Source organism: Enhydra lutris, unplaced genomic scaffold (assembly GCF_002288905.1).
Source record: "Enhydra lutris kenyoni isolate GAN:26980312 unplaced genomic scaffold, ASM228890v2 scaffoldscaffold59, whole genome shotgun sequence".
Taxonomy (NCBI): domain Eukaryota; kingdom Metazoa; phylum Chordata; class Mammalia; order Carnivora; family Mustelidae; genus Enhydra; species Enhydra lutris.
Window position 1 is genome coordinate 282,624 of NW_019154143.1, and position 24,591 is coordinate 307,214.

The 24,591-nt window shown below is 52.2% G+C and overlaps 3 protein-coding genes across 6 annotated transcripts; 1 reads left to right on the top strand and 2 right to left on the bottom strand.

Moving 5' to 3' along the window:
• The first annotated feature begins 6,023 nt into the window (after positions 1-6,023).
• On the top strand, positions 6,024-11,606 carry LOC111158466 (abhydrolase domain containing 1). Its single transcript, XM_022520499.1, is given in 10 exon segments — positions 6,024-6,373; positions 9,112-9,266; positions 9,881-10,063; positions 10,251-10,296; positions 10,454-10,566; positions 10,661-10,834; positions 10,990-11,038; positions 11,148-11,313; positions 11,441-11,483; positions 11,485-11,606. Coding segments are annotated over 10 exon segments (1,149 nt in total). The 5' UTR covers positions 6,024-6,259; the 3' UTR covers positions 11,591-11,606.
• Position 11,607: 1 nt separating this feature from the next.
• Positions 11,608-15,692, bottom strand: LOC111158465 (prolactin regulatory element binding). 4 transcript variants are annotated; one of them, XM_022520495.1, is made up of 9 exons: positions 15,313-15,692; positions 14,521-14,713; positions 13,905-14,125; positions 13,640-13,720; positions 13,416-13,540; positions 13,046-13,219; positions 12,830-12,902; positions 12,474-12,633; positions 11,614-12,309 (listed from the first exon to the last, which is right to left on the bottom strand). In XM_022520495.1, exons 1-9 carry the CDS (start codon positions 15,445-15,447, stop codon positions 12,215-12,217), a joined length of 1,257 nt encoding a protein of 418 aa, XP_022376203.1. In that variant the 5' UTR covers positions 15,448-15,692; the 3' UTR covers positions 11,614-12,214. The 4 variants fall into 4 exon arrangements, with proteins under 4 accessions (XP_022376206.1, XP_022376204.1, XP_022376205.1 ...); XM_022520496.1 differs by lacking the exon at positions 13,046-13,219 and having other exon boundaries at positions 11,609-12,309; positions 15,313-15,654; XM_022520497.1 differs by lacking the exon at positions 12,474-12,633 and having other exon boundaries at positions 11,609-12,309; positions 15,313-15,654.
• Positions 15,693-18,871: 3,179 nt separating this feature from the next.
• Positions 18,872-20,128, bottom strand: LOC111158376 (proline rich 30). The gene has a single exon (XM_022520383.1). It carries the CDS (start codon positions 20,126-20,128, stop codon positions 18,872-18,874), a length of 1,257 nt encoding a protein of 418 aa, XP_022376091.1.
• Positions 20,129-24,591: the final 4,463 nt, after the last annotated feature.

Genomic DNA, 24,591 nt, shown 5'->3' on the forward strand with positions numbered 1-24,591 from the left:
TTCCTCTGATCCTCCCCCTATACACACACACACACTCTCTCTCTCTCTCAAATACATAAATCTAAACAAAAAAGGGGGGGGGTGCCTGGGTGGCTCAGTGGGTTAAAGCCTCTGCTTTCAGCTCAGGTCATGATCTCAGGGTCCTGGGATGGAGCCCCGCATTGGGCTTTCTGCTCAGCAGGGAGCCTGCTTCCCCCTCTCTCTGCCGGCCTCTCTGCCTACTTGTGATCTCTCTCTGTCAAATAAATAAAATCTTAAAAAAAAAAAAAGAACCCTCCATATCCACATCACATTAATCTTCCTTAGCTAGAACATCACTGCTCCAAAATCTTCAAAGACTCCCTGTTTCTGTTACAGTCCACAGTCCTCACCTTGGCGTTCAAGGTCTTCTGCAATCAGCTGTCAGGTCAGCATTCTATATTCATCTTCCAGTGCTCCATTACACCAACACTCGGCTTCAAACAGAAGGGCTACTGGAGTCCCCCTGCCCCCCAACACGCAAGTGCTTCTCGATTTCACTTTCCAGTGCTTTTGCCCAAGCTGTTCCACCCTCTACCTGGAACGCCCTGGGCCCTCCTGACAACCCGAGCATTCTGGTTATAGCTCATGTCACAAGCTTGAATAACTGCATGGCCCACCTCTGTTGTTTAAAGGAAGTCAAGCTAAGGAACCTCAAGTAATATGTCATGAGGTTGGTGTAATGTGATTTGTTCACGCTGAAGACATTTCTCAGCATTTACAAAAGCTTCTGTAAGCAACAGAAAAAAAGCCGTTCTTGAACCACCGCCCGTCAAAGGTGTTCCTAATCATTCCCTACAACTATAGAGCACACAAATGTGATTTACCCTCATGACCACCTGAAAGCCACAGCTCTTAGTTAACAGTCGTGATGTAGCTCCGTAGTTATTCACATCCTTCACACACACGCACATGCACACACTCACATTCACAATGACTCTCAGGTTTCACATTTCTTCAGGGCTTGCACCAGCACAGGTGAGAAGGGCCCAGCCTTGGAGTCAGACCTGAGATCAAATCCTGCCTCTGGGTCCTGACAGTGTGATCCAGGCGAGTGACTTAACCTCTCTGAGCCTGGGATAACGGTGCCTGCCTTGTAACAGCCTGGGGAAGAAGCCATGGGATAATGCAGGGTAAATGACTGGCACCTGAGTATTTCCAGAGAATCTAGGATGTGGCAGGAGCCTTTGATCTTGGGTAGCTTCCATCCAGGGCAAAACTTTCTTCCACAGCATCCCTGTCAATGGCCATCAGCCCTCGCTTGACTTCCAGGTCAGGAGTCCAGCCCCTCGTAGGGCATCCTTTCCGTTTCTGGCTGAGTCTAACTGTCCGAAAGTTATTTTGAACTGAATCCTAACACTTGACTTGTCCCTCTGGTGCCCCTGTCCCTCCCAGGACACCACCACCCCCCCACCCACCCCCCCCACCCCCCCACCCCCCCGCCAAAAGGAGACAGAGCGGTTCTACAGCCAAAAAGGCCCCACACCTGAGAGCCGGCCTTCACCTTGCCACTTCCAGCTGGGTGATAACCTGGGGCCCCTCTCCAGCCCCCCGCCCTTTTCTTCATCTGCCAAATGACGATGAAACTCCTGCCAGCCCCCAACCCCCTCCCAGGATGTCAGAGCGACAAAGGAGACACCGGAGGGAACCGCGGGTGGGGAACTGTGGAACCCCATCATCACACATAGGGAGCTCGGGATTCGCTTTCCAGCGAATCTTCCTCTACCTGCTCTCCGGACCTCCTCCCGGGAAGTGCCCCGAGGCGGGAGCCGCCGCTCCAACCCCGTCCACGCCGCAGGGGGGACGCAGAGGGGCTGCGCCTGCAGCCTGGGGACCCAGAGGCCGGGAGGGCGCCCCGGCCCCGCGGTCTCGCCCCGCGACCCGCGCGTCCCCCGCCGGCTTTGGTGGCGGCGGCGGCGGCCCCCAGCCCGCCAGCCCGGTGTCCCGCAGCCAGGGGACGCGGAGCGCGGACTCACCTGCGGCGAGCGCGGCGAGGGCTGGGCTCCGGCTTCGCGGCTGCTAGAGGCTGTGCGGCGGCCGCTCCTCGGCTCCCCGCCGGGCCCTCCCCCGGGCCGCTCCACGTGGCCGCTCCACGTCGCCCTCCGGCCGGCCGCCGCCCTGGCCCGGGCAGAGTCCGCAGCGCCCGCGGCCGGGGGCATGGCCGCCGCCCTCCGCAGCCCCCCCGCGGGCCCCGCCGGGCTTCCTCCCCGCGGTCCCCGCGCGTGTGCGAGCGTGTGCGTGTGCGTGTGTGTGTCTGCGTCTCCGTGATCTGAGAGACAGGACGGACATTTAGAGACACACAGACGAAGAGGCAGATGGTGACGCTGGTGTTCATGAGAAGCAGGTCTAACTGTGCGGGTGCCGCCCATGCCCCTGCCTGCTGGCCCCCAGATGTGCAGGACAAGACAAAGTGTAGCTGTTGGTGCGACCTTGACTCCTGGCTGTGGCCTTGTGTATGAGGTGCCTGTGACAGTAGGCCTATGGGACGCTGTATCCAGAGAGGTAAGATGGCCTTGAGAGGGTATGGCCAGTGTGTGAAGGACTGGTGTGTGACAGGAGAGGATATTCCTAGGACACAGGTCAGGGTATCTGGTGGAACTCTTCCTGAGTTGTCTGTGATGCTCAAGTGACAGCTGTGACTGCTGGTTTCCAGAGAAGGTGTCCTCGTGTGGCTGTGACCCTGTGCATCACTGAGAAGTGGTTCCATGTGAAACTCGATTGGGGAGGGGCTGGGAAAAGGATCATCTTAAGGGCGTTGGTGGCAGTCATTTGCCAGGACAGAGTGTAGCTTTGCGGTCAAAATGGTGTCACCTACTTTTGTCACAGTGACCAGTTCCACTACACTTCAGACTACATCCTCACCCACTGGCCCAAGGTCTTAGTTCTTTAAAAGAATCACTTCTTAACTCTCCAGAATCTTCCACTTCTCCCTCTCCATCAGCTCCTTCCCATCAGCATCTATCACCACAGACCCTCATCAAGGTCACCCTGTCCTCCTTCCTGTAGTGGACACTGCTGGATACTACCTCCTGGAATGATGGTATCCGATGGCTTCAGCAACACCATTCTTTCTCTTGGCATTTTCTTCTTCGTTTTCTTTATGTGCCCGAGTTCCTCTGGGCGGTCTCTTCACTTCCCATCTGCTCATATGTACATCTGTTCATGTAGCTTCCATCACTATCTGTTATGGGTGGAACAGAGTCCCTCAAAAAGCCCTACGTTGTCGGGGCGCCTGGGTGGCTCAGTGGGTTAAAGCCTCTGCCTTCGGCTCGGGTCATGATCCCAGGGTCCTGGGATCAAGCCCCACATCGGGCTCTCTGCTCAGCAGGGAGCCGGCTTCCCACCCCCCCACACCCCCACCTACCTCTCTGCATACTTGTGATCTGTCTCTCTGTCAAATAAATGAATAAAATCTTAAAAAAAAAAAAAAGTCCTGGGCGCCTGGGTGGCTCAGTGGGTTAAGCCGCTGCCTTCAGCTCAGGTCATGATCTCAGGGTCCTGGGATCGAGCCCCGCATCAGGCTCTCTGCTCGGCAGGGAGCCTGCTTCCTCCTCTCTCTCTACCTGCCTCTCTGCCTGCTTGTGATCTCTCTCTGTCAAATAAATAAAATCTTTAAAAAAAAAAAAAAAGTCCTATGTTATCATCCTAATCCCCAATACCTCAGAATGTGAGTTTATGTGGAAATAGTGAAAATGAGGTCATGTTGGCTCACACTACTCCAATATAACTGGGGTCCATAGACTCACACAGGGAGACCAGCATGTGAAGACACAGGCAGAAATTGGAATGAAGCTTCTACATGCCAAAGAAGGCCAGAGATTGCCAACAAACCACCGGAAGCTAGAGAAGAGGCATGGAGCAGACGCTTCCTCCCAGCTCTCAGGAGGAACCAATCTTTCTGAACCTTGGACTTCTAGTCTCCAGAATGTAAGACAATAAACTTCAGTTGTCTAAGACAGCCATTGTATAGTAATTTGTTATGGCAACTCTGCAAACTAATACATCATTTAAATGCTGATGACTATCAAATCTCAAATTCCAATCTCCAAACCCCAGACCACTTTGGGAATTGAACATCCTCTAATTTGTGCCTAGATTTTAATTTATAAAGGTGATGGAGAAGTCAATGCCACTGAAACATTTAATGTTACAGTTCCCCTAGAAACTAGAGGCACAGCTCACCACACAGGACTGCAGGGAGAGGCACCAGTGTAGAGGGCAGAAAGGAGCAAGGGAGAAGACCTAGGCCAAGGCCTTTGCTAAATGGGAAAGGCAAGGCAAGGCAGACAGTTTAAAATTGGCTAGTTGGAGTCAGTCAGGCAGGCTTTGGGACATAGGAACTATCCCTAGTTATCAGATACCTGCCCCTGGGTTGATCTAGGACAGGGGAAATATTAGTTTACTGAATGAGAATTAGATTAAAGAAGCAGGTCAGAGTATGGGCTCTGGATTGCGGGTGAGATGCCAACTTTGGCTGTTTGGCCTGTGATTCACGGATGCCAAGTAGACAAATACAGAATCTAAGAAAACACAACTAGAACATCTACCAGCACACTAACCTACATGTGTCTAGTCAGAACGAATCCTCTTTCTCCTCAAACCTCCTTCCTCTTGGCTCTGTCGCAGTCCCCTGTCACAAGGACTGGCACAGCCTTGCACCCCTGAGTCATACGGTCAGAAACCTGGGAGTCCTTCATGATTTCTCCTTCTCCCCCAGCCTCCAGTCTACCACCAGGTCCTATCAATTCTGCCTCCTGTCTTAAAGATCTTCACTCCTCTTAGGAGCTTCCTCAAGGCCAGGCAGCCACCTGCCATTCCAAAGTTCTCTTAACAGCTTAACTGGCCTGTTTCCTTTCTCAGCCTCCTCTAATCCATCCTCCAAGCTGCCTGAACGAATTCTAAAACACAGTTCTAGTCATGTCGCCCACCCCTTAGTAAAACTCTTTGATGGCTTTCCTCCACCCTTAGTTTAAACTCTAACGTCCTTTGTGTAGCTGCTCACTTTCTGATTCTTGACCATCTCGTATGCTCCAGACACACCAGATTTCTTTTGGTTCTTTTAAGAAGTCTATCACATCCAGGCTTTCGCTTACACTGTTTCCACTCCTGGAACTGTTCTCTCCCCAGCTCTCCTTTGCCTGGGAAACTCCTACTTGTTTTTTGGTTTCACCTTAAATGTATCATTTAACATCTGGGTACACTTTCTCTGACCCACGGAGTTTGGGCACCCTCCTCAGTGCTCTCACTGCAGCTCTACTTCCCTTACCCAGCCCTGTGCCCTATGGCAGGAGTTCAACCCTGACTATACATTTGAATCTTCCAGAGAAAGAAGTTATATCAACACCGAGGCTCCTCTCCAGACCAACTACATAGCAGGGGGCGAGGCATGGGCACTGGTAGTTTTTAAAACTCCCAGATGATTCTGATCTTCAGTCAAGGTTGAGAACCACTGCTGTTTGTTAGATGACATACTTGTTTCCACATTCCAGTAATGACAGGGAACCGCATCCTGGGGTTTCCCAAGTGCCTGGTACAAAGTGGGTGATGAGTACATATCCATCGCCCTTCCTTGATGGGGATTAGATGAGACAGCGCAGAGTGACATTGTGTGACTGTAACCTGTGTGTGTGTGACTCTATGTAGAATGCCATGCACTCAATAGCTGAGACCTAAGTGACAGCGGGGGGTGTCACAGCGGTAATGGTTGTGTCCAGTATGGGAAGGCCACTGTGAACGGCCGAACATGGTGGGACGGCAGTGTTGTCACAAGGTGAGTGGCCATGCCCTGAGTGTGAAGGTCACAGGATATCACCGCAGGAGTGGCCGTGTCCTGGGTGCCAGTGACTGGGGACCACGCCCAGGCTGCCTACCTCGCGCGGCCGGGCATGCTCTGGAGCAGGCACGGGAGGAAGCTCTCACCAAGATGGCGGCTGTGGGGAGGTCGTGGGTCCTCGCAAGGGGCGGCGCCGCTGGTGACCGCGAGGCGGAAGCAGGAGGCGTCCAGGCGTGCTCCCCTTGGGTTACGGGGCGGGGAGGCCATTTGCAGGTGACTCGGCTCAGCCCGGCGTCTGCCCTCACCACGCCTGCCGCGGGGCCCAGCGGCAGGGGGCGGGCTCCGGACCTCCGCACCAGCCGGCCGCAGAGGCCGACCCTGCACTCGCCCGGCTACGGCGTGTAACGGGCGGGGCCGGGTGCTGGAACCCCAGTCAGGGACTTGGGGATCGGAGCCCAACCACCCAAGATGCCGAGCTCCTCCCAGGGCCCGCAGAATGGCACCTGGGCAGAGCCCTTCTCCCTGCTCTTAGGTCTTGGCGCCACCCTCTGCCTGGGCTACTACTGGAGATATGTGCCACAGGTGGGTGCGGGCCCAGGATCCTCGGGCCTAAGGGGCCGCTTCCTGCCAGAGGCTCGAGCCCTTTGTGGGAGGGGGCACGATGGGGCCTTCCCCAACAGGTGAAATTTGATGCCCCCACGCCACCACCAGCCCTGCTTTGCTGGATCATGGATCATCTAACGGAGGATGTCGGTTCCTCGCCCGCCTAGATTCTCTGCATCCCGTATGCTCCCCGTACCAGCTTGGCCTTGCAGGCAGCGGAGGGGTGCTGCTCCCCGAGGATGCGGGCAAACATTTGGGGAAGGGGGGTAGAAGGCATCCTGAGGTGTCAGGGAGATGCTTTCCTCTTCTAAAAAAGGCAGTCCAGCTGTTTCTCACTAGCCTCACCGAATAAAGGAACTGGAGGCCTGTGTGGCTCTGGCTGATTCCTACCCCCCCACCAGCTTAGTAAGGCCTTGCCTCTCCTAAAGGCTGGTGGAGGTTCCCCGCCTGGCTCAGGACTAATGGATAACCCTGTCGTTCATTCTGCCCTGTTTTAACTTCTAGGCTCTCCATGTATATACGGTGCAATGGAAAATTCTGAAGAGATTTTTCTCACTGAAATTTAGATAAGATACAAAATTTACATATCCAGAAAAATTAAATCTTTTTAATCTTCATTAAACTGTTCTAAGTAACTGAGTCTAATATAAAACCCACTGATTCAAGCCCTTAAAAAAGATCTACAGGGAATTTAAATGTTACCTAGCTTTTCAGAGCTTTTTACATTTGCATGTATTGTCTGCCTTAATTAAAGAACCAAACCCCACAGTACCCTATAAATCTTACCTTCTATGCCTAATTTCAAAAGTCAGTCATTTCAGGGACGCCTGGGTGGCTCAGTGGGTTAAAGCCTCTGCCTTTGGCTCAGGTCATGATACCAGGGTCCTGGGATTGAGTCCCACATGCCCTGCTGCTTCCCCCTCTCTCTTTGCCTGCATTTCTGCCTACTTGTGATCTCTGTCTGTCAAATAAATAAATAAATATCTTAAAAAAAAAAAAAAAAAAAGTCAGTCATTTCAGACCAGAACTCTCCTTAACTAACCATTTTCCTCTGTTTGCAACCAGCCACAGAGAAGTCAGAGACCTCTGCCTCTTTATATTCCAGATCCTTCCTTGACTTCCATATACTGGTTAAATAGCAGGAAAAGTGCATTCTGGAAGTCCTAAGGAATTTGAATTGTCCAGCATGGTAATGGACTAGTATCGATTCATCCACAGAGACCAATGGCATCTCAAAAATTAGTCAAGAAACTCTCCACTAGAGCTAAAATGAAATTAACCTGTGACCTAATTTGTTCTCTACTGCTGAGCTGTTTGATCAGGGATTCCACAAATTGATAACAACTCAAAATCCTGGCAATGAGGAGGTAAAAGAGCACAATGACTAAGAGCATGAGCTCTAGAGTCAGACCTGGGTTGAATCCCAGCTCTGCCACCAGTGGTCTTTGGCAAGCTAACTTACTCAACATTCAAACCTGTTCCCATGGGGGAATCACAGGATTACGCCAAAGAACTGTTGTGAAAATCACAGGATATAATCATGTAAGTGCCTAGCACAATGCTTGAAATATACGCACTCAACAATTTTTACTTACTGGTATTGGTGGTAATACTGTAATTGCAAATTCCATCCACTTTGCCTCTTGCTTGCTGTGTGACTTTGGGCAAACGACTTCATCTGACATAGTTTCCTTGTTTATAAATATCCTAGCCCATGAGGTTGGGCTTAGCCTAGTACCTGCACATAGCACACAACGAATCACAAGCACCATTATTCAGGGCTTCAAGAGCAGGGTACAAGTCACATCTTGAGATGGCCTCTCCAGTTCATAATTTACCTAGCCTTTTTTGAGTACTGCTCCTGCACAAGACCTACTAGAAATCTGATCATAGGGATCCTTAGGGCTCACAACAGAAATGCAATTTCTATTTCTTGAGCCTGAGGCCTTTCGACTTTCTATAGCATACCTTTTTTGTAAGCCTTCTATGTGGCTAGGCCCTCTCATTCACTTGATTTGTGTCCAGAAGAACCAGCAGAGGCGTTGAAAAGTCAGGGCCAACTCCCCACTGATCTATCCCTGTCATACTACCGCTGTTACCTTTGCTTTGGCTGGCTTGAAAGAAGAGGAAAAATCTGTTCCTCCTTGGGAGTATGTTCTAACAGCAGGCCCCATGACTAAGACAATGAGGCGCTGTGGTCAAAGTCTTTGAGCGTGAGCACATGCTGTAGGGAACATATGTGGCAATGCGGTGCAAAGCCAGGAAACGGAATGGCCAGGGCTGGTTTTAGGAAGATGCCAGTGTGGATAATTCAACTGCAGGGCAAAAGTCACAGACTGAATGGTGCCGTACTTCAGCCTCTGACCAGGATGCTAACCGAACTTTCCACAAGGAGTCAGCTGGGCCATGTATCTTATCTGCTCTCTCTAAAATAGGGCTGGGGCACGGATATGCTGAGTGAGAGAGTTAGCACTCAGTCAGCTGCCGCAGCTCCCAGCCCTGGCAAGGAGTCGGTTCAGAGTCAGGCTGGGGACTAGGTTACTTGTGGGCTCTCACTGGACTATATTCACAGTAGTGACTTGGCCATTCCGGGCCAAGGTGTGCTCGATTTCTCATTGCCAGAGGCTGGCCTCTGGAGGGGGGTCATGCTGGTGTCGGGCACCTCACTGGCCTTACAAACCAGCTGGGGGGTGAGGCAGACTATGTTGTGGTTGCAGGGGACTCCGCTGGTGACTGGGTTCTTGGCCTTCCTGGAGCAACACTGTGCAGTCACTCTGGAGACTTTCTACCCTACGCTATGGTGTTTTGAGGGGCGGCTACAAACCATCTTCCAAGTCCTACTGCAGTCCCAGCCTCCAGTCCCTTACTGGAGGTAAGAAGGGACAGAGGGGGTAAACAAGAGGCTGCAACTACAGGGGAATCCCCTGCCTGCCTTCTTGAACCTGAAGGTAATCTTTGCCCCATCTACCCCGGTGTGCGGGGATAACAATCAGAGCGGTTATATGGAAGGGCTATTTAATTGCTCAACCATGAGGTAATATTTAATCTTATATGTCCCATTACAGCTTGTTATGTTTGGTTTTTGGTTTTTTGTGTTTTTTTTTTTGGTGTTTTTTTTTTAAGATTTTACTTACTTATTTGAGAGAGAGAGCATTATGAAAAGAGAGACAGAAAGAGAGAATACGAGCAGGGTGGCGGGGCAGAGGGAGCAGCAGACTCCCCGTTGAGCAGGGAGCCTGACATCAGGCTTGATCCCAGGACCCTGGGATCATGGACCTGAGCCAAAGGCAGATGCTTAACTGACTGAGCCACCCAGGCACCCCACACTTTGTTAGGATCCTAATGTCTTGCATAATGTATACCCTGAAATGATGCTAATGGGAAGGTTTGGGAGCTGTTTACTGGGGAAGAGAGGTAAACCTTCCAAAGTATATGGAGATCCTAGATCCTAAGTTTCTTTGTGTGCCCTTTCCTTTAAGACCACAGTGAAGTCCTCCAAACCCCAGAGAGAGGCCAGGTCCTGATAGACTGGGCTGGCCTGCGCGGCAGCAGTCAGCACCCTGACTCTACTACCCAGCCCATTGTGTTATTACTTCCCAGCATCATGGGCAGTAGCCAGGACTCCTATATCTCCCAACTGGCTAGCCAAGCTCTGAGGGATGGTTACAGGTAAGGATGGGTCAAGTCCAGAGGAAGTGGGTGGTGGCTGAGAACCTGTAATAGGGAAGGCAGTGAAGACCCTGACACCTCTGGGGAGAAGGCACTATATTATATGAAGGGCACCTTCTGACTGGGGTCTTTCTGTAGGCTACCAGAAGGGGAGGCTCTAGCTGGGATGTACCTGTGTGTGCCACAGAGCTGCTGTATTTAGTAACCGGGGCTGCCGTGGGGAAGAACTGCTGGTAAGTGCCCGCCTCGCTCCTCGTAGCCCTTCTCCCTTCTCCCTTAACAGATCCTTGGGCCTGGGGTTCTACCTACCTTCCTCCTTCCATGTCCCTGCCATCCTTCTGCCTTCTGGCCAGGGCCTCCCTCCCTACCCAATGATCTGGCTTGCCTCAGACCCACAGGGCCTTTTCTGCCAGCAACACTGAAGGTCTGGAGACAGTCGTGAACCACATAAAGCACCGCTACTCCCGAGCTCCACTGCTGACCGTGGGCAGCTCTCTTGGAGGGTAAAGGTTGTCTGGACTTGCCCCAAAGGCCCAGTCTTCGTTTCCTCCTCCGTGTCCTCTTCCTCTCTCCTGTGCCCCCGCTAATATCCTTCAGGACATTAGTGCTGAACCACCTAGCCCGAACAGGACAGGCTTCAGGGCTGGTGGCGGCACTGACTCTGTCTGCATGCTGGGATTCCTCTGAGACCACCCGCTCCCTGGAGACCCCACTCAACTCACTGCTCTTCCATCAGGGCCTCACTGCTGAGCTCTGCCACACTGTGAACCGGTAGGGTCTTGGGAAGTGGGAGGAGGCAGCAGACAGGTGGGGTGGCGGACAGACCAGGTTCTCCCCACGCTCAGGTCAGTTTTCTGTCTGGGTTTGCTCACTCATGAGACAGGGTCAGATCCAGCAGAGGCAAACCTCTATGAATTCTTTTGCAGAAACAGAAAGGTGATGGAAAAGGCGGTGAATGTAGACTTTGTGCTACAGGTACAGTCTTTCAACCAGCACCCCCTGCCCAAAGTTGCTCGGTATCTTCTCATTCCCTAGCCTCATCCTAGCCTACCCCACCCTCTACCCCACCCCCTAACCCAGGTAGGCCTGCACAATCTGCCAGTTTGATGAGCGCTACACCACTGTGGCCTTTGGATATCAAGACTGTGTTACCTACGACCAAGCAGCTAGCCCAAGAACCAAGGTAAATGCCATCCAGACCCCTGTGCTCTGCCTCAATACAGCTGACGACCCCTTCTCTACCATCTGCAGTGAGCACCCTGAATCTGGATGCTTTAGAGGCCCTAGGGGAAAATGGGCCATGAGGTCCAAGAAGAAAAAGCCTGGACTCTTAGGAAAGGCCCAGGTTCCTGACCTCCTTTCCAATCCCTCCCCAAGCCCTTCCCATACAGGCTGCCCAACGCTCTCCCCACATCGCACTGCTACATGACCCGCCTTTTACATCAGTACGCCAGAGCCGTCTTCCAGCACCCATCGGACCTGCTCAACCTCGGGGACCTCTTACCTTCCAACAGAGGCAAGAGCTGACAGCAGAACCACCAGGGTCTTAATTCCATCTTCGCTTATTTATTAAATACCAACTTTTCCTGAAAAATGGGTAGAGGTTCATTTTCCCTTTCCTCAAGGTTGGGTAGACCATCCAGGAACTTACTGTATATGTAGCCAAGCTGGCTTGGAGCTACCAGCTGGACCCAGAGACGACAGCTTGGGTCTTCCTTTTGCCCCTTCCTTCCCTCACTACAAGTCCCAGGCCAGTGCTTGCCCCAGCAAACACCAGGGGCTCACATGAAGAGCAGCTGATGGACAGCAGTACCTCCGGGGTCTTAGGCATCCTCCCATGTTTCTGGAGAGAGGACAAGCTCAACTCTGGAGCCTCTGTTAGGCAGACAAAAGGATGCAGGTGGCATGGCCTGGGCTGCAGATACCACTGTCCTGGACGGCTTCCCGGATGAAGAATGAAGGGCTCCCAGAACTCAGAGTCACCCAGGGCCGCAGCCAAACTTTCGCTGGGCAGGGCAGGCAGTGCGCATCAGTCTCCTGAGAAGCAACCCCAACCGTGGATGCAGGTGGGGTGAGCAACGGGGTCCAGGCCTCCACTCTGGTGTAGAAAATGGCAGTGTCCAGGCCCCTGACTCCCCAGGAGCAGGAGGGCTAAAGAAAACCTGGAAAGACAGTCTGGAGCAGCACGATGGTCATAACAATAAGCCCGACACACAGCAGGAGCAGCAGCCACACAGGAACACTCCCTGCACGAGGGAAAGGAAAGAAGTCAGAAGGCAAAGGAACTTCACAGCCCTAAGAACAGAAGACTTCAAGAAGGGGGCAGATGGCTACAAACAAACAAACTTGCTGGGGGCAAGTTTCTGCTACAGCTAGAGACAGGGTGGTACCGCCCACCCCAAGGACTCACTCCGCGACGGCAGCAGATGCAGCTGGCAACGACTATCCACAGCCACAGAGAACAGGGCAGTTTCATGGAACCCAAGGAGCTCTGGGCCACGACCCTTCTCAGGTAGAAAGGCCACATCCGTCACGACAATGCCATGAGCCTCCCTCACATAGTAGAGGCGCTGGAGACAAAAGAACTAGTGAGGGAAGGCCCAGTTGGAAATATTCCTTCTGGAAAACATGCTCCCTGTCCCCAGATGGCCTTCCCTCTCTGGCCTGGGCCAGACTCCTTCCCGCACCCTTAGACTGAAGCAGGCCTAGATAGCCACTGCCCCCCCCCACCCCCCGCTGAAGAGCGCTCCGGGCTCTACACCTTACCTGGAGAGAGAAAGCTATGTAGATGGCAACAGAGCCAGTGACTGTGCCCAGGCCTAGGAAGGTACCCGATTCACTGCAACAAACAATAAAGTGGTCACTGTTCTGAAGGCCTGTGCAGCAACACTCACTAACAGCGGTCTTCAGAGCCTCAGACCCGACACCTTCCCGAGCTCCCCCACACATCCCGCAACCAGTCAAGCCACCACTGCCTCACACCTGACACTAAGGCAGGAGATGACTTCATGGCCACAGGGCTTGGTCCGAAGGGGCAGGAAGGTGGAGCCATCCCAGGCTGTGAGGTAGCACGGTGGGGGCTGGCGCAGACGCTTGTGGGGTATCTGCACTGTGAAGAGTCGCAGCCTGGTGGGTTGGTCTGGAACCTGCCCAAACCTGGGGGGCCAGGCGAGAGGCCATTCAGCTCCTGGGGTCCGCTCAGCCCTTCTCAGAGGTCTGTGCCCTCCTGTACCCTGGTCAGGCCTGGGGAAAGCCCACCAAGACGGCAATCCTCCCCAGCTTCCCCCCAGTCTTTTCCCACTCCCCCACATCTAGGTTGTGCCTCTTTTAGCTACCCTCTGGGGTCTCACACCTGCAGGCCTGGTAGCGGTAAGGCGTGTTAGAAAAGGTGGGTCCGTTTTCTTGCCAGTGCAGCTGTGTCACCAGCTGATCCTTCTGCCACACGGAGGCCTTAAGGTCCCAGCCTACAGTTACCAACTAGTCAGGAATCAAGATTCCAAGGATGGACAGTTAGGGGATCCACTTACTGGACAAGCAGCATAATCACCTACTTTCTCCACCCTCTCACTTCCTCACCTTGCCATCAGGCCCCAAAGCCAGGTCCTCAATCTCTCCTTCGTGGGCTCTGAACTCCAGAACTTTCTCTAGGCTGGGTACCTGCAGCCAAACCACCAGCATGGTTACCCCCAAGTACCTGACCAGCCACCATGATCCCCACCCATCTTCTTTTCTGCCACCCAGTGCAGGCTTCACTCACAAGTTTCCCAGAACCCATGTTTGGTTTCTCACAATTCTGGGCTTGCTGCTACAGACATGGGTCCCCTAACCCCCAAAACCACACCTTCCAGATACGAACGTAGCCATCCGTCCCTCCGGTGGCAAGCAGGGTGTTATCGTGGTTGAAGCATACAACTTTCTGAAGCGGATCAGGGCTGAAGTCTGTCTGCACCGCTTGCAAATTCTCTACAGTGAGTTCTATCCCCTCCTGGTGGGTTTCAGCTCCAGACTTCTTCTCTACTGGAGCTGCCCCCTTCCTCTGTCGAGGTCCCTGCTCCTTGGAACCTGCAACACAAAGAGCCTGCCAGATTCCGGGCTTCTATAGTAAGTAGTACTGGTCTCCTCCCTAGTACTGAACATCCGGCTTCTTGCCGGCTACCATAACCCACACTTCCAGCCCCACTTTTTTTTAGAAACCAACATAAGTGATCTTTTTTTTTTTTTCCTTAAGGCTTTATTTATTTATTTGACAGACAGAGATCATGAGTAGGCGGGGGAGGGGGGAGGCAGGCTCCCCACCCAGCAGAGAGCCCGATATGGGGCTCGATCCCAGGACTCTGAGATCATGATCTGAGCCAAAGGCAGAGGCCTAACCCACTGAGACACCCAGGTACCCCCCCCAACATAAGTGACCTTACTAATTTAACCCTTTCCCCAAAGCTAAAGAGGGAGCTTCTCACCTGCCTTCTCTGCTTTGGTTTTGCCCTTCTGCTGATGGGTCTGGAAGCGCAGGAGCTGGCAGTGGGCATCCTGCCCTGCGGCAAGGATGTTACCAGCCAGCGCCAAGTTCATGGTAGCCCGTGTCTCTGTGTCATGCGAGTGTAGCAAAGAGGCACCCAGGCGCCCATTAATCTGCTCTAGCTGTAGAAAGTGCTGTGGAAGAGAGAACCAGGATGAGCAAGGCTTAGGGGTGCCCAGAGAGCACCTCAAGGGCAGACTTACATCCTATAGTCTAAAGCCCTACCCCTTTGGTTACTGCACTTTCTACTTTAAAAGGCTTTTTCCAGTCTGCTTGCTTCTCTCCCTTTCTTTGTTTCTTTCAAACCACAGAAATCTGTACAGCAAGCAGGGTTGGATTAATACCTCCAGTTTACAAAATAACAGGGTGACTCTCAGAGGAGTGAAGAAACCTAGCCTAAAGGCCAAACGCACCACTCCTGCCACTGCTGGAGAGCAGTGGGAAAAGTCCTTGTGGCCTCCCCAGAGAAGACCACGATAAGACCCCTGGAGCTGCCCTTGAGGTCGAGTTGAAGCTTAAGTTCCTGCCTAAGAGGTGCTGTATATTGGTTTTACTCTACCTTAGCAGTTCCTGGTGAGTAAGTTCTTAGCTGAAACTCGCGCCCGGGCGCCGGAAAAGCCCAGCTTCCCACCGGGGAGAGGCAAGGTCTGAAGCCTGAGGTGCGGCCATCCCCCAGACCCCCTACCACCATCACCCCTGGCGTGACCCTGCCCCAGTGACCCTGAGCGCTCACCACGCCATTCTTTATGCCCGTCTTAGCAGCGCCTCCTCCGCCTGCAGCGATGAGGAGCCCGGTGCTGGGGTCGACCTGAAGCGCATACAACGGGAACGGGGCCCGGTACAGCTCTGGCGCCCGACGCCGGCCCATCCTGCTCCCGGCGCGCTTCACTCTAAGTACCGCAGGACCCGGGACATGCCGCGCCCGCTTTCGACCCCTGTCCCGGCCGCTATTTAACTTGGTCCCGTGGCCGTCAGGAGACTTCCCGACTCCTCTCTCACACCCTCCGAGCTGCCAAAACTCTAACCCACAGATTCGCGAAAACGACACTCAGGGATCCGGCTCTCCGCCCCACCCCCCGTCCCAACCCGGTCGGCTTGTCGCGCAGTGCGCACGCGCACCTAGCCCGCGGCTCTCCTTGCGCAGGCGCAAGACCGCCAATACGCGTCAGCATTAGCCGGCCGGTGACCCGACACCCGCCCCAGGATTCCGTCCACCCTGTGACGTCAGCTTCCACCATGTTTGTGCAAGGTGGGAAGGCAGGCTCGGCGTCCAGGGTCTTGGTTGGTGTTTCCGGAGGAGGGGAGCTAATAAAAGCTAAGAGATGTTGGGGTCCCTGGATGGCTCAGTGGGTAAGCATGTACCTTTGGTTCAGGTCATGATCTCGGGGTCGTAGGATCCAGCCCCACATCGGGCTTCCCGCTCAGCAGGAAGCCTTCTTCTCCCTCTCCCCTGGCTTGTGCTTCCTCTCTTGCTGACTCTATGTTAAATTGATAAATAAAATCTTTTAAAATAACTAAATAAATGAAGTTTTTATTAAAAAAAAATCCTTGGTTAGGGCTGTCCCCATTTCACGAGTGATACACAAGCCCAGCCCTTACCTTTTATCCTAGAGTGGAAGTGATTTGTTCCAGTTCACACACCTTGGAAATTCAACATTTGGGAAGATGAATGGTGTCTTTTGCCTTCTGATGTAGGCAGCGTGGATTTTAAAATAAAACTGGCTTTAAATCCTCAATCCACCACTTTCTGGTTTGAAGAAACCGCTCACGTTTGAGAATTGGCCATTCTTGCAGCACTGCACGCTAGTCCCAAACCCAAATTCAAGGGTTTGGGAGGGGCTGCACCCAGCTGACACCCTCAGAGGGAGGTAACTTAGCTCCCAGGCAGGGCAGGTCTCTTTTCTGCCTGGCATTTCCATCTTCCTGAGGGGGCCCCTTGGGTTTCCGATCTTCAACATTAGATTCTTAAATGTTTCTCCGCAAGTGAATCTTAGGAATGTCCGTCCCTTCAAGGAGACGCCTCTTGCTGCTCCCCTGGCTGCCTAAGTAAATAACCTTGTTAACCTAAGGTGCACTCAGAGGAAGGAGCCCAGTGGCTTCATCTTTGGGAATGCCATTATCCATTCCATCAAATTAAATTAAATGTGTGAAGGGCCTCACAGAGCCCTCTGCACATCTCAGGTGCTCAGGAATTATGGATCACATGCCCTCCTCAGGTACATGGCACCTACTCTCCTAGCCACCCTGTTTCCTTTGACTGTCCCTCTCTCTTTGCTTAATTGTGGTCCCCAGTAGGTTCAGCTACCCCCTGTGTCTGCTCAGCAGAACACTGAGATTGTGGCAGGATTTTTCCTTTAGTGCCCACAGTTCTTGGTCACACCGTGTCTTCAAAGAATGAAGAGGTAGGCCAGAGGTAGGCCAGACGAAGAGTGGTGGGCAGCAAAGCAAAGTTTATTGACCGATATTATAGAGATCCCGAAGAGGGAGGGGACCCGAGAGGGTTGCTGATTTGGCGGTTAAATCTAGGGGTTATTACTTTGGTGTGGGCTCTTTTAATCTGATTAACTCTCCCTGTGCCTGTCACCCAATCAAGTTTTTGTCCACACGCTCATCTACCTATCAGGTAATTGTTCACGTGGGAAAGGGTGGAGGGCTCCTTCCGGGGTGGTGTTTCATAGTAGCCTCGGGGATCAAGAGGCGTTGCTACCACTGCCTTAAGGCATGCTGTCCAGCCACAGGCCACTGGATCGAGCTCTTAGCTTAAATATCCCACTGACTGTTGAGCTGCTCCCCCCCACCCCACCACAGGCCTGGGTTATGACACCCAAGGCCATTCCTTTACTTTCTGTCACATACAAGTTGTAAATCCTCCCAGTAGGAAGACTTAAAGCTGGGCCACTGAGTAAAGCCTAGAATAACAGGATGGGGTCTTTTTCCTTTTAAGGGTAGTTTTCTCTTAGGACGGACAGGGAGTAAGGGGGCGCTTACCCCTGCCTGCCTTTCTTCTGACTATCCTCCATCAATGTGGGAAACAAAGGTGAAAGAAAAAATTATATTTCTTTAGAACTTAACAGCCAGCCCATTGACAAGTCCTTGAGACAGGCAGTGACCTTCCTCTAGACACTCAACTGCCTCAATGTTAATACTTAGCTAGAGGCAAAAGGCAACATTAGCTTAACATTATCTCAACCTCTAGGATCCTGTAAGTCTCCTTTAACATATAAAAATTCCTTTGGAAACTTCTTTCATCTCTACCCCCAAGATACATGTTAGCAAACACCCCCCAAGCATTTAGCCCACTAATAACATCTGAAGAGTCTCATGACTAACATATTAGACAGTAAGAAACAACCTTTTCCCAACAACAGCTAGCCCCCTCGAGGTCCTGGAAACCTTGCTTCCAAAATTCCTTAGAGACTCACACTTTATCTAACCTCGCAACTTGAAAGTATATATAACCAGCCACTCCTCACAACTCTAGTGCAGCTCTTTCTGCCCATGGGTCCTGTCCTCCCCACCTTTTTTAAAGATTTTATTTATCTGACAGAGAGAATGGAAACACAAGCAGGGGTGTGGGAGAGGGAGAAGCAGGCTTCCCACCAAGCAGGGAGCCTGATGCGGGGCTGGATCCCAGGACCCAGGGATAATGACCTGAGCCCAAGGCAGCCGCCTGACTGACTGAGCCACCCAGGCAGCCCTCTGTCCCCATGCTTTAATAAAACCACCTTTTGGAGCACTCTCTCTGTTAAATAAAAATTTTCTTAAAATAATTTCTTAAAAAAAAAAAAAAAACACCTTTTTGCACCAAGGACGTCTCAAAAATTCTTTCTTGGGCGCCTGGGTGGCTCAGTGGGTTAAAGCCTCTGCCTTTGGCTCGGGTCACAATCCCAGGATCCTGGGATCGAGCCCCACATTGGGCTCCCTGCTCCGCGGGGAGGCTGCTTCCCCTCTCTCTCTCTGCCTGCCTCTCTGCCTACTTGTGACCTCTGTCTGTAAAGTACATAAATGAATCTTTAAAAAAAAAAAAAAATTCTTTCTTGACTGTTCTCTCCAAACCCCGACATTTCCACATCAGACACTCACACACGTTTGCAGGGTCAGGCTTTTATTGACACGCTAGAGGCTGAATGGGGTCTAAGGTGCTATTCATCCTCTTCAGCCAGGAGAGAGCAGATTCCACAAAGGGCTCCCAGGGTTCAACGTTGGAGAACACACCTGACCACCTGCCAGCCAGCCCTTCAGGGTGTCTCGGGGGCTCCCCAACATTTGGGGCCTGGTGGGGACAGCAGGGTTCAGAGGAGATACTCCAGAGAGCCTCCTTGGCTCCGGAACGAGGCTGGTGACTTTCGGAGAATGGGTTCTGGAGAGACTGGCCTCTTGGGCGCAGAGGAAGGCCCGGGTTTCGGGTAGATGGTGGCCTGTTTGGGTGCCTGAGGCTGAGGCCCCGAAAAGCATGTAGAGTTTGGTGATTGAAGGCCTGCAGATCTGAGGCTGGTGGTCTGGGAGGCTGCGCCCCGGGCTGGACCTGCCTGCGCCTGAGCCACTGGTGCTTGAGCTGCCAGAGCCGGGGACGCCTGGGTTTGACATCCATGGGCCTGAACAGCCTTGCCCTGAGGCCCTGCTGCCTCTGGCCTTCTTTCGGGCAACAGGTGCAAGGCCCTGGCCTGGCCCCGAGGCAGGCGGAGGCCAAAACCAATGCCTATGCGGAGTCGTCCGGATTCCTGGCCTTGTGCACAGGGCAGTAGCTGGAGGAAGGCAAGCAGCCGGGGGCCAGTCCTGTACCTGGGGATGGGGCAAGAGGGGCTGCGGGGCTTGAGGCACACCAGGCATATGGGATATTCTACAACGGGGGCTGGGCCAGGTCTGCCCAGCCACATACGCTGCAAGAGCAGTAGCTCCAGGTCGAGAGCAATGCGGCGGTGCCCCAGATGGGCCACCAGGGCCTGGGCCAGGGCTCCTGGGTCCCTGAACTCCGCAGGGTCCTTCTCGCTTGCCACGCATTCCCCCACCAGCCCAGAGGACCTGGTGTCCCCGTACTGATCCCGGGGCCACGCCTGCCTCTTTGAGTGGACACCACCAGAAGGTAGGCTGGGGGATGGGGAAGTGACAGTGGAGCTAGGGCAGTCTTCTGCGGGGGAGGGAGACTGACAATGAGTGTGGGGGAGAGAGGTGTTCTGGGGCTGAGAGGGAGAGGAGGAATGGGTGTGAGCCGGGGAGGGGTACCGCCCCTGGGAGGGAGAGGAAGAGGGTGGGAGGGAGAGAGAGGTGTAATTCTGATGAAAGAAGCTGGGGGAACTTGGGAGAGAGGAAGAGTGAGGGTGTAGGATAAAGTCAGAATTTGAGTCAGAAGAGTAGAAACGGGAGCCAGGAGAGTGGGACCGTGGGGTCCCCGGGGAGCAAGGGGAGTAGGAGAGAGGGGGCCTTCGCTGGGGAGGCAGAGGCTGTGGGTGGCTGGGTGGGGAGTCCACAAGTTGCGAGGGGCCCAGAGGGGGGTGCCCAGCGGCCGCTGTGTTCTGGAGCAGCACCTGGTCCTTATTTTGAGGCTCCATTGCCTTGAGTTCAGAAGGGATGCGGGGCAGGGGTGGGGGCGGGTGGGGGGGCTGCCTCAAGACCAGAGAGGAGAGACCTGGCAGAGTCAGGGCCAGTGTCTCTGAGGCCAGAGCTGGCTGAGAAATCAGGGCCTTCTGTGTGCAAGCTTGGCTCCGGCCCGGTGCTGGTGCAGCTGTGGGTGGCAGGACAAGGAGACACCCCGCCCGTAGCACTAGGCTCTCTGAGTGTGTGGGCCGGAGCTTGGGTCTAAACTTGGCCTCTTGCTTGGCCGTCAGCCATCGGTGAGGGATGTGTAGGGATGGAAAACCAGAGCTTCCTCTTGTTAGCTGAGGATCCGCAGCAGTAATCTGGGTGCGCCGGGGAGGAAGACACAGCCCATTGGACCTGTAGAGAAAGAAACAGAATCTAAGGTATTGGGAGAATTGGTCCACTTCTGGCTCTGAAAAAAACTGATTTACTAAGACCCTAAATCCACGTCACCTTTGGGGTCCGAAGAGCTGGCAAAATGCTCCAGGGAAGGCGAGAGATGAGGAGGAGAAGGATGGGGGTGGGGAGGTCGAATGGCATTAGAGGAGGGGGCTTGAGGATGGCCGCGGAGATAGGACTAGAAATTGGGGTGTTCTGGTGCTGCGAGCTCTTACCAGTGAGGGTTCCTCTGAGCTGGGTTTCACAAGGCACTTCAGCAATGAGGAACCTGGGAGAGAGAGGAAGCGTCACAAAATGGTGGATACACACCCTCTATCCATAGCATCTGTCACCCTAAACTCACTTTGACCCAGATTTCTGTCTGAACCTTGCCCTCGGTGGTCCTTCAGCCAGGAGGAGGTCTTCCGTTACCAATTTTTGCTCCCCTCAATCTGAGTCAGGGATTCTGCCAGCATCCTCATTTCCTGCCCCTCTGGTTTCCCTGACTCCTTGTCGCCCCTGATGCTGATGTCCTCTGGCTCTGCCGGGCCCTCAGCATGCCCAGCAGCAGAAGCAGGAGCAGCAGCAGCAACCCTGTGGCTGGCTAGTGAGAACTTCTGGGAGACTGAACTTTGTCTAAGGGGCGGCGTTGCCGCCCCCCTTGGGAACTATGAGCCCCATGCCCTGGGGGCAGCTCTCCCTGGCACCAAGTGCGGATGTCATAAAGGTCAGGTGCTGACATAATACACTCTCCGCCTCAAGGCTCTAGGACCTTCTTTCAGAGATCATCCAAAGGCTGGCCCTTGACAAAACTAAAGCAGACCTAATTCCTTGGGGCACCCAGTCTCCCCGTCAGGACCTAACCTTCCCCTCCTCCCTGCCTGTATATTTCACAGTTCCCACCGCCTCCTACATCCAGGGTTCCCGCCAACCACACGGCCTCTCTCAGCTGGCCTTTGTCTTCAAGGTCCTGTTTCCTTTTGCTCTCTGAGCAGTGGCTCACATTCTATACCATTTCCACCCTTGGGCTACACTTCTAGGTTTTAATAACTATTTTCTCAACAGCTCTAGGGAGTATAATTCACATACCATACCATCCACCCATTTAAAGTGTAAATTCACTGTTTTCCAGTTTACTCACAGGTTAAGTGCAACTATTATTTATATCTAAGCATGTTCTTCTTTATGATGGCGTCTATATCTAGAGAGATAAATGATAGAGCTATATCCTATTGGTGTCTTTCCAAAAAAGTATCCGTTTCATTTAAGTTGTCTATTCTTAGTGACATATGGTTGTGTATACTTATGTATAGTGATCGATAAATAGGTAGACAGAGATTGATTACAAGAAATTGGATCCTGGGGCATCTGGGTGGCTCAGTGGGTTAAGCCTCTGCCTTCGCCTCGGGTTATGATCTCAGGGTCCTGGGATGGAGCCCCACATCAGGCTCTCTGCTCAACCGGGCGCCTGCTTCTCCCTCCCCCTCTGCCTGCGCTCTGCCTACTTGTGATCTCTCTGTCAAATAAATAAATAAAATCCTTAAACAAAATTTTTTTAAAAAATTAAATAAAAAGAAAAAGGAATTGGATCTTGTGTGTATGGAGGGTAACCAGCCCGAAAGTCTGCAGTCAGCACGCTAGATACCTGGAGAGCTAACGGCATCGTTCCAGCCCAAGTCCGAAGGCCTGAGAACGAGGAGAGCCAATGGTGTCAGTTCCAGTGCAAATCTGAGTCCAAAGGCAAGAGAAAACTGATGCCCCAGCTTGAAGATAATCAGGCAACGAGAGTGAAGTCTCCCTCACTCTGCCTTTTTGGTTCTATTCAGGCCTTCCGTGACTGGATGAGGCTTGCCCATGTTAGGGAGGCAAGTTGCTTCACTCAGTTTACCAATCCAGATATTAACCTCATCCAGAAACACCCTCACAGACACACCCAAAATAATGTTTAAGTAAATATACGGCCCCCCGTGGCCCAGTCAAGTTGACACTTAAAATTAACCATCACAATATGTGGCTGAAAGATGAGATGCCCTTCCAAGGAGCTAGGATTCCTATATTAAAGGAGGCGGTGCCCATTATCGATATTTCTAACTGTCGGGGCACCTTGGTGGCTCAGTCAGTTAAATGTCTGCCTTTGGCTCAGGTCGTGATCTCAGGGTCATGGGATCAAGCCCCACATCGGGCTCTCGGCTCAGTGGGAGTCTGCTTGTCCCTCTGCCTCTCCTCCCATTACGCCCTTGTGCTCTTTCTCTCAAATAAATGAATTCTTTATAATATATATTTCTTATTGTCTTTTTTTTTTCTTCAGGTGACCCAGAGGTTTTTTCACTCCAGGACAAGTCGTAATAAATTTAGGATTGAGTAAGGGTCATGGCTTGTATAAAGTGAGAGAAGGGCACTGCTGAAAATGTCAGTGGTGGGAAAGGAAAACCAGGCAAAGTCTCTGGCACATCAGCTTTAGGGAGCTGGAAATAGGTAAGTTGAGATCCAGCCATAGGGACTGAGAGGTTTCCTGGGATATGAGGCTTTTAGTACTAAAACCAAGATGGGGTGCCTGGGTGTCTCAGTGGGTTAAAGTCTCTGCCTTCAGCTCAGGTCATGATCCCAGGGTCCTGGGATCGAGCCCCGCATCAGGCTCTCTGCTCATCAGGGAGCCTGCTTCCTCCTCTCTCTCTTCCTGCTTCTCTGCCTACTTGTGATCTGTCTGTTAAATAATCTTTTTTAAAAGAATTAGTTAATTAAAAAATTTAAAAAAATAAAACCAAGACCTTTCTGGATGAACTGGGACAGTTGGTCACTCTAGAACTTGGATCCTCTTGGAAAATACTCATGTTCCCCTAGAGGTATGAGGACCCCAATTTGAAGACTGCTGTTCACACAAAAATTTCTATAATAACTTCAATTTACACTAACCAATCTCTCCCTTAGTTTGTGTTAATTACTCTATGCTTAGTAAAATTTTAGTGACCAGGTGAGTAGAGGTTCTCTAAGCCCTTGGCGTCCAAGTTGGAAATGTGCTATCCTAATGAACTTGTTTCAGTTGACTAGTTGTTTCTTGTTATAGATACTATCTACCACACTCTTCCCACCTTCCACTTCTCCAATCCTAGGCAAGAACACTCTGTTTTATTTCCTTCAAATGCTATACAACATGCTCTTTCCAGAATTCTGCACGTGTTTCTTAAGAGGATAGATGAATGAATGGGTAAATTGAAAATTACCACGGAAAATTTGACCTTGGCACTTTTTTCTTTTCTTTTCTATTTGAGTTGTACATATGATACAGTCGGAAGGGACTGTTTGCAGAACTACCTTGAGCATTCATGGAGAAATCATCATTATAAGAGAGGTGTCAGATAACTGCAGTTTGGTAAGTATTTAAAAAGGGGGGAAAAGAGCACCTGGGTGACTCAGTCATTAAGCGTCTGCCTTCGGCTCAGGTCATGGTTCCAGCTCTGCTGGATCGAGCCCGGCATTGGTCTCGCTGCTCAGCAGAAAGCCTGCTTCTCCCTCTCCCACTCCCCCTGTTTGCGTTCCCTCTCTCGCTGTCTCTCTCTTTCTCTGTGTCAAATGAATAAGTAAAATCTTAAAAACAAAACAAAACAAAACAAAGAAGGGAAAGGAAGAGAAAACAAATTCTAGTGTAAGGACCTATTTTACTGTCCCTGCTCCCCTTCCCCCAGGGGACTTAAAAACAAGTTCCGGAGACCAGCTCCAGGTGTGGAGGCCAAGAAAAACAAGGCTGTACCCACCTTGAGTCTAGCCCTGACATAAGTACAGCCATCTTGGCAAAGCAAAAGCTGGCACCTTGCACTGTAAGAGTGGGTTAGCATAAGAATGGCCATCCTGGGGGCACCTGGGTGGCTCAGTGGATTAAGCCGCTGCCTTCGGCTCAGGTCATGATCTCAGGGTCCTGGGATCGAGTCCCACATCGGGCTCTCTGCTCAGCAGGGTGCCTGCTTCCCTCTCTCTCTCTCTGCCTGCCTCTCTGCCTACTTGTGATCTCTCTCTGTCAAATAAATAAATAAAATCTTAAAAAAAAAAAAAAAAAAGCTGC

Coding starts and splice junctions, on each gene's coding strand:
- LOC111158465 (XM_022520495.1), bottom strand. CDS start 15,447: ATGGGCCGGCGTCGGGCGCCAGAGCTGTACCGGGCCCCGTTCCCGTTG. Junction 14,714..15,312: donor CGGGCATAAAGAATGGCGTG/GTGAGCGCTCAG, acceptor TCTCTTCCACAG/CACTTTCTACAGCTAGAGCA. Junction 14,126..14,520: donor AACCAAAGCAGAGAAGGCAG/GTGAGAAGCTCC, acceptor TTTGTGTTGCAG/GTTCCAAGGAGCAGGGACCT.
- LOC111158376 (XM_022520383.1), bottom strand. CDS start 20,128: ATGGAGCCTCAAAATAAGGACCAGGTGCTGCTCCAGAACACAGCGGCC.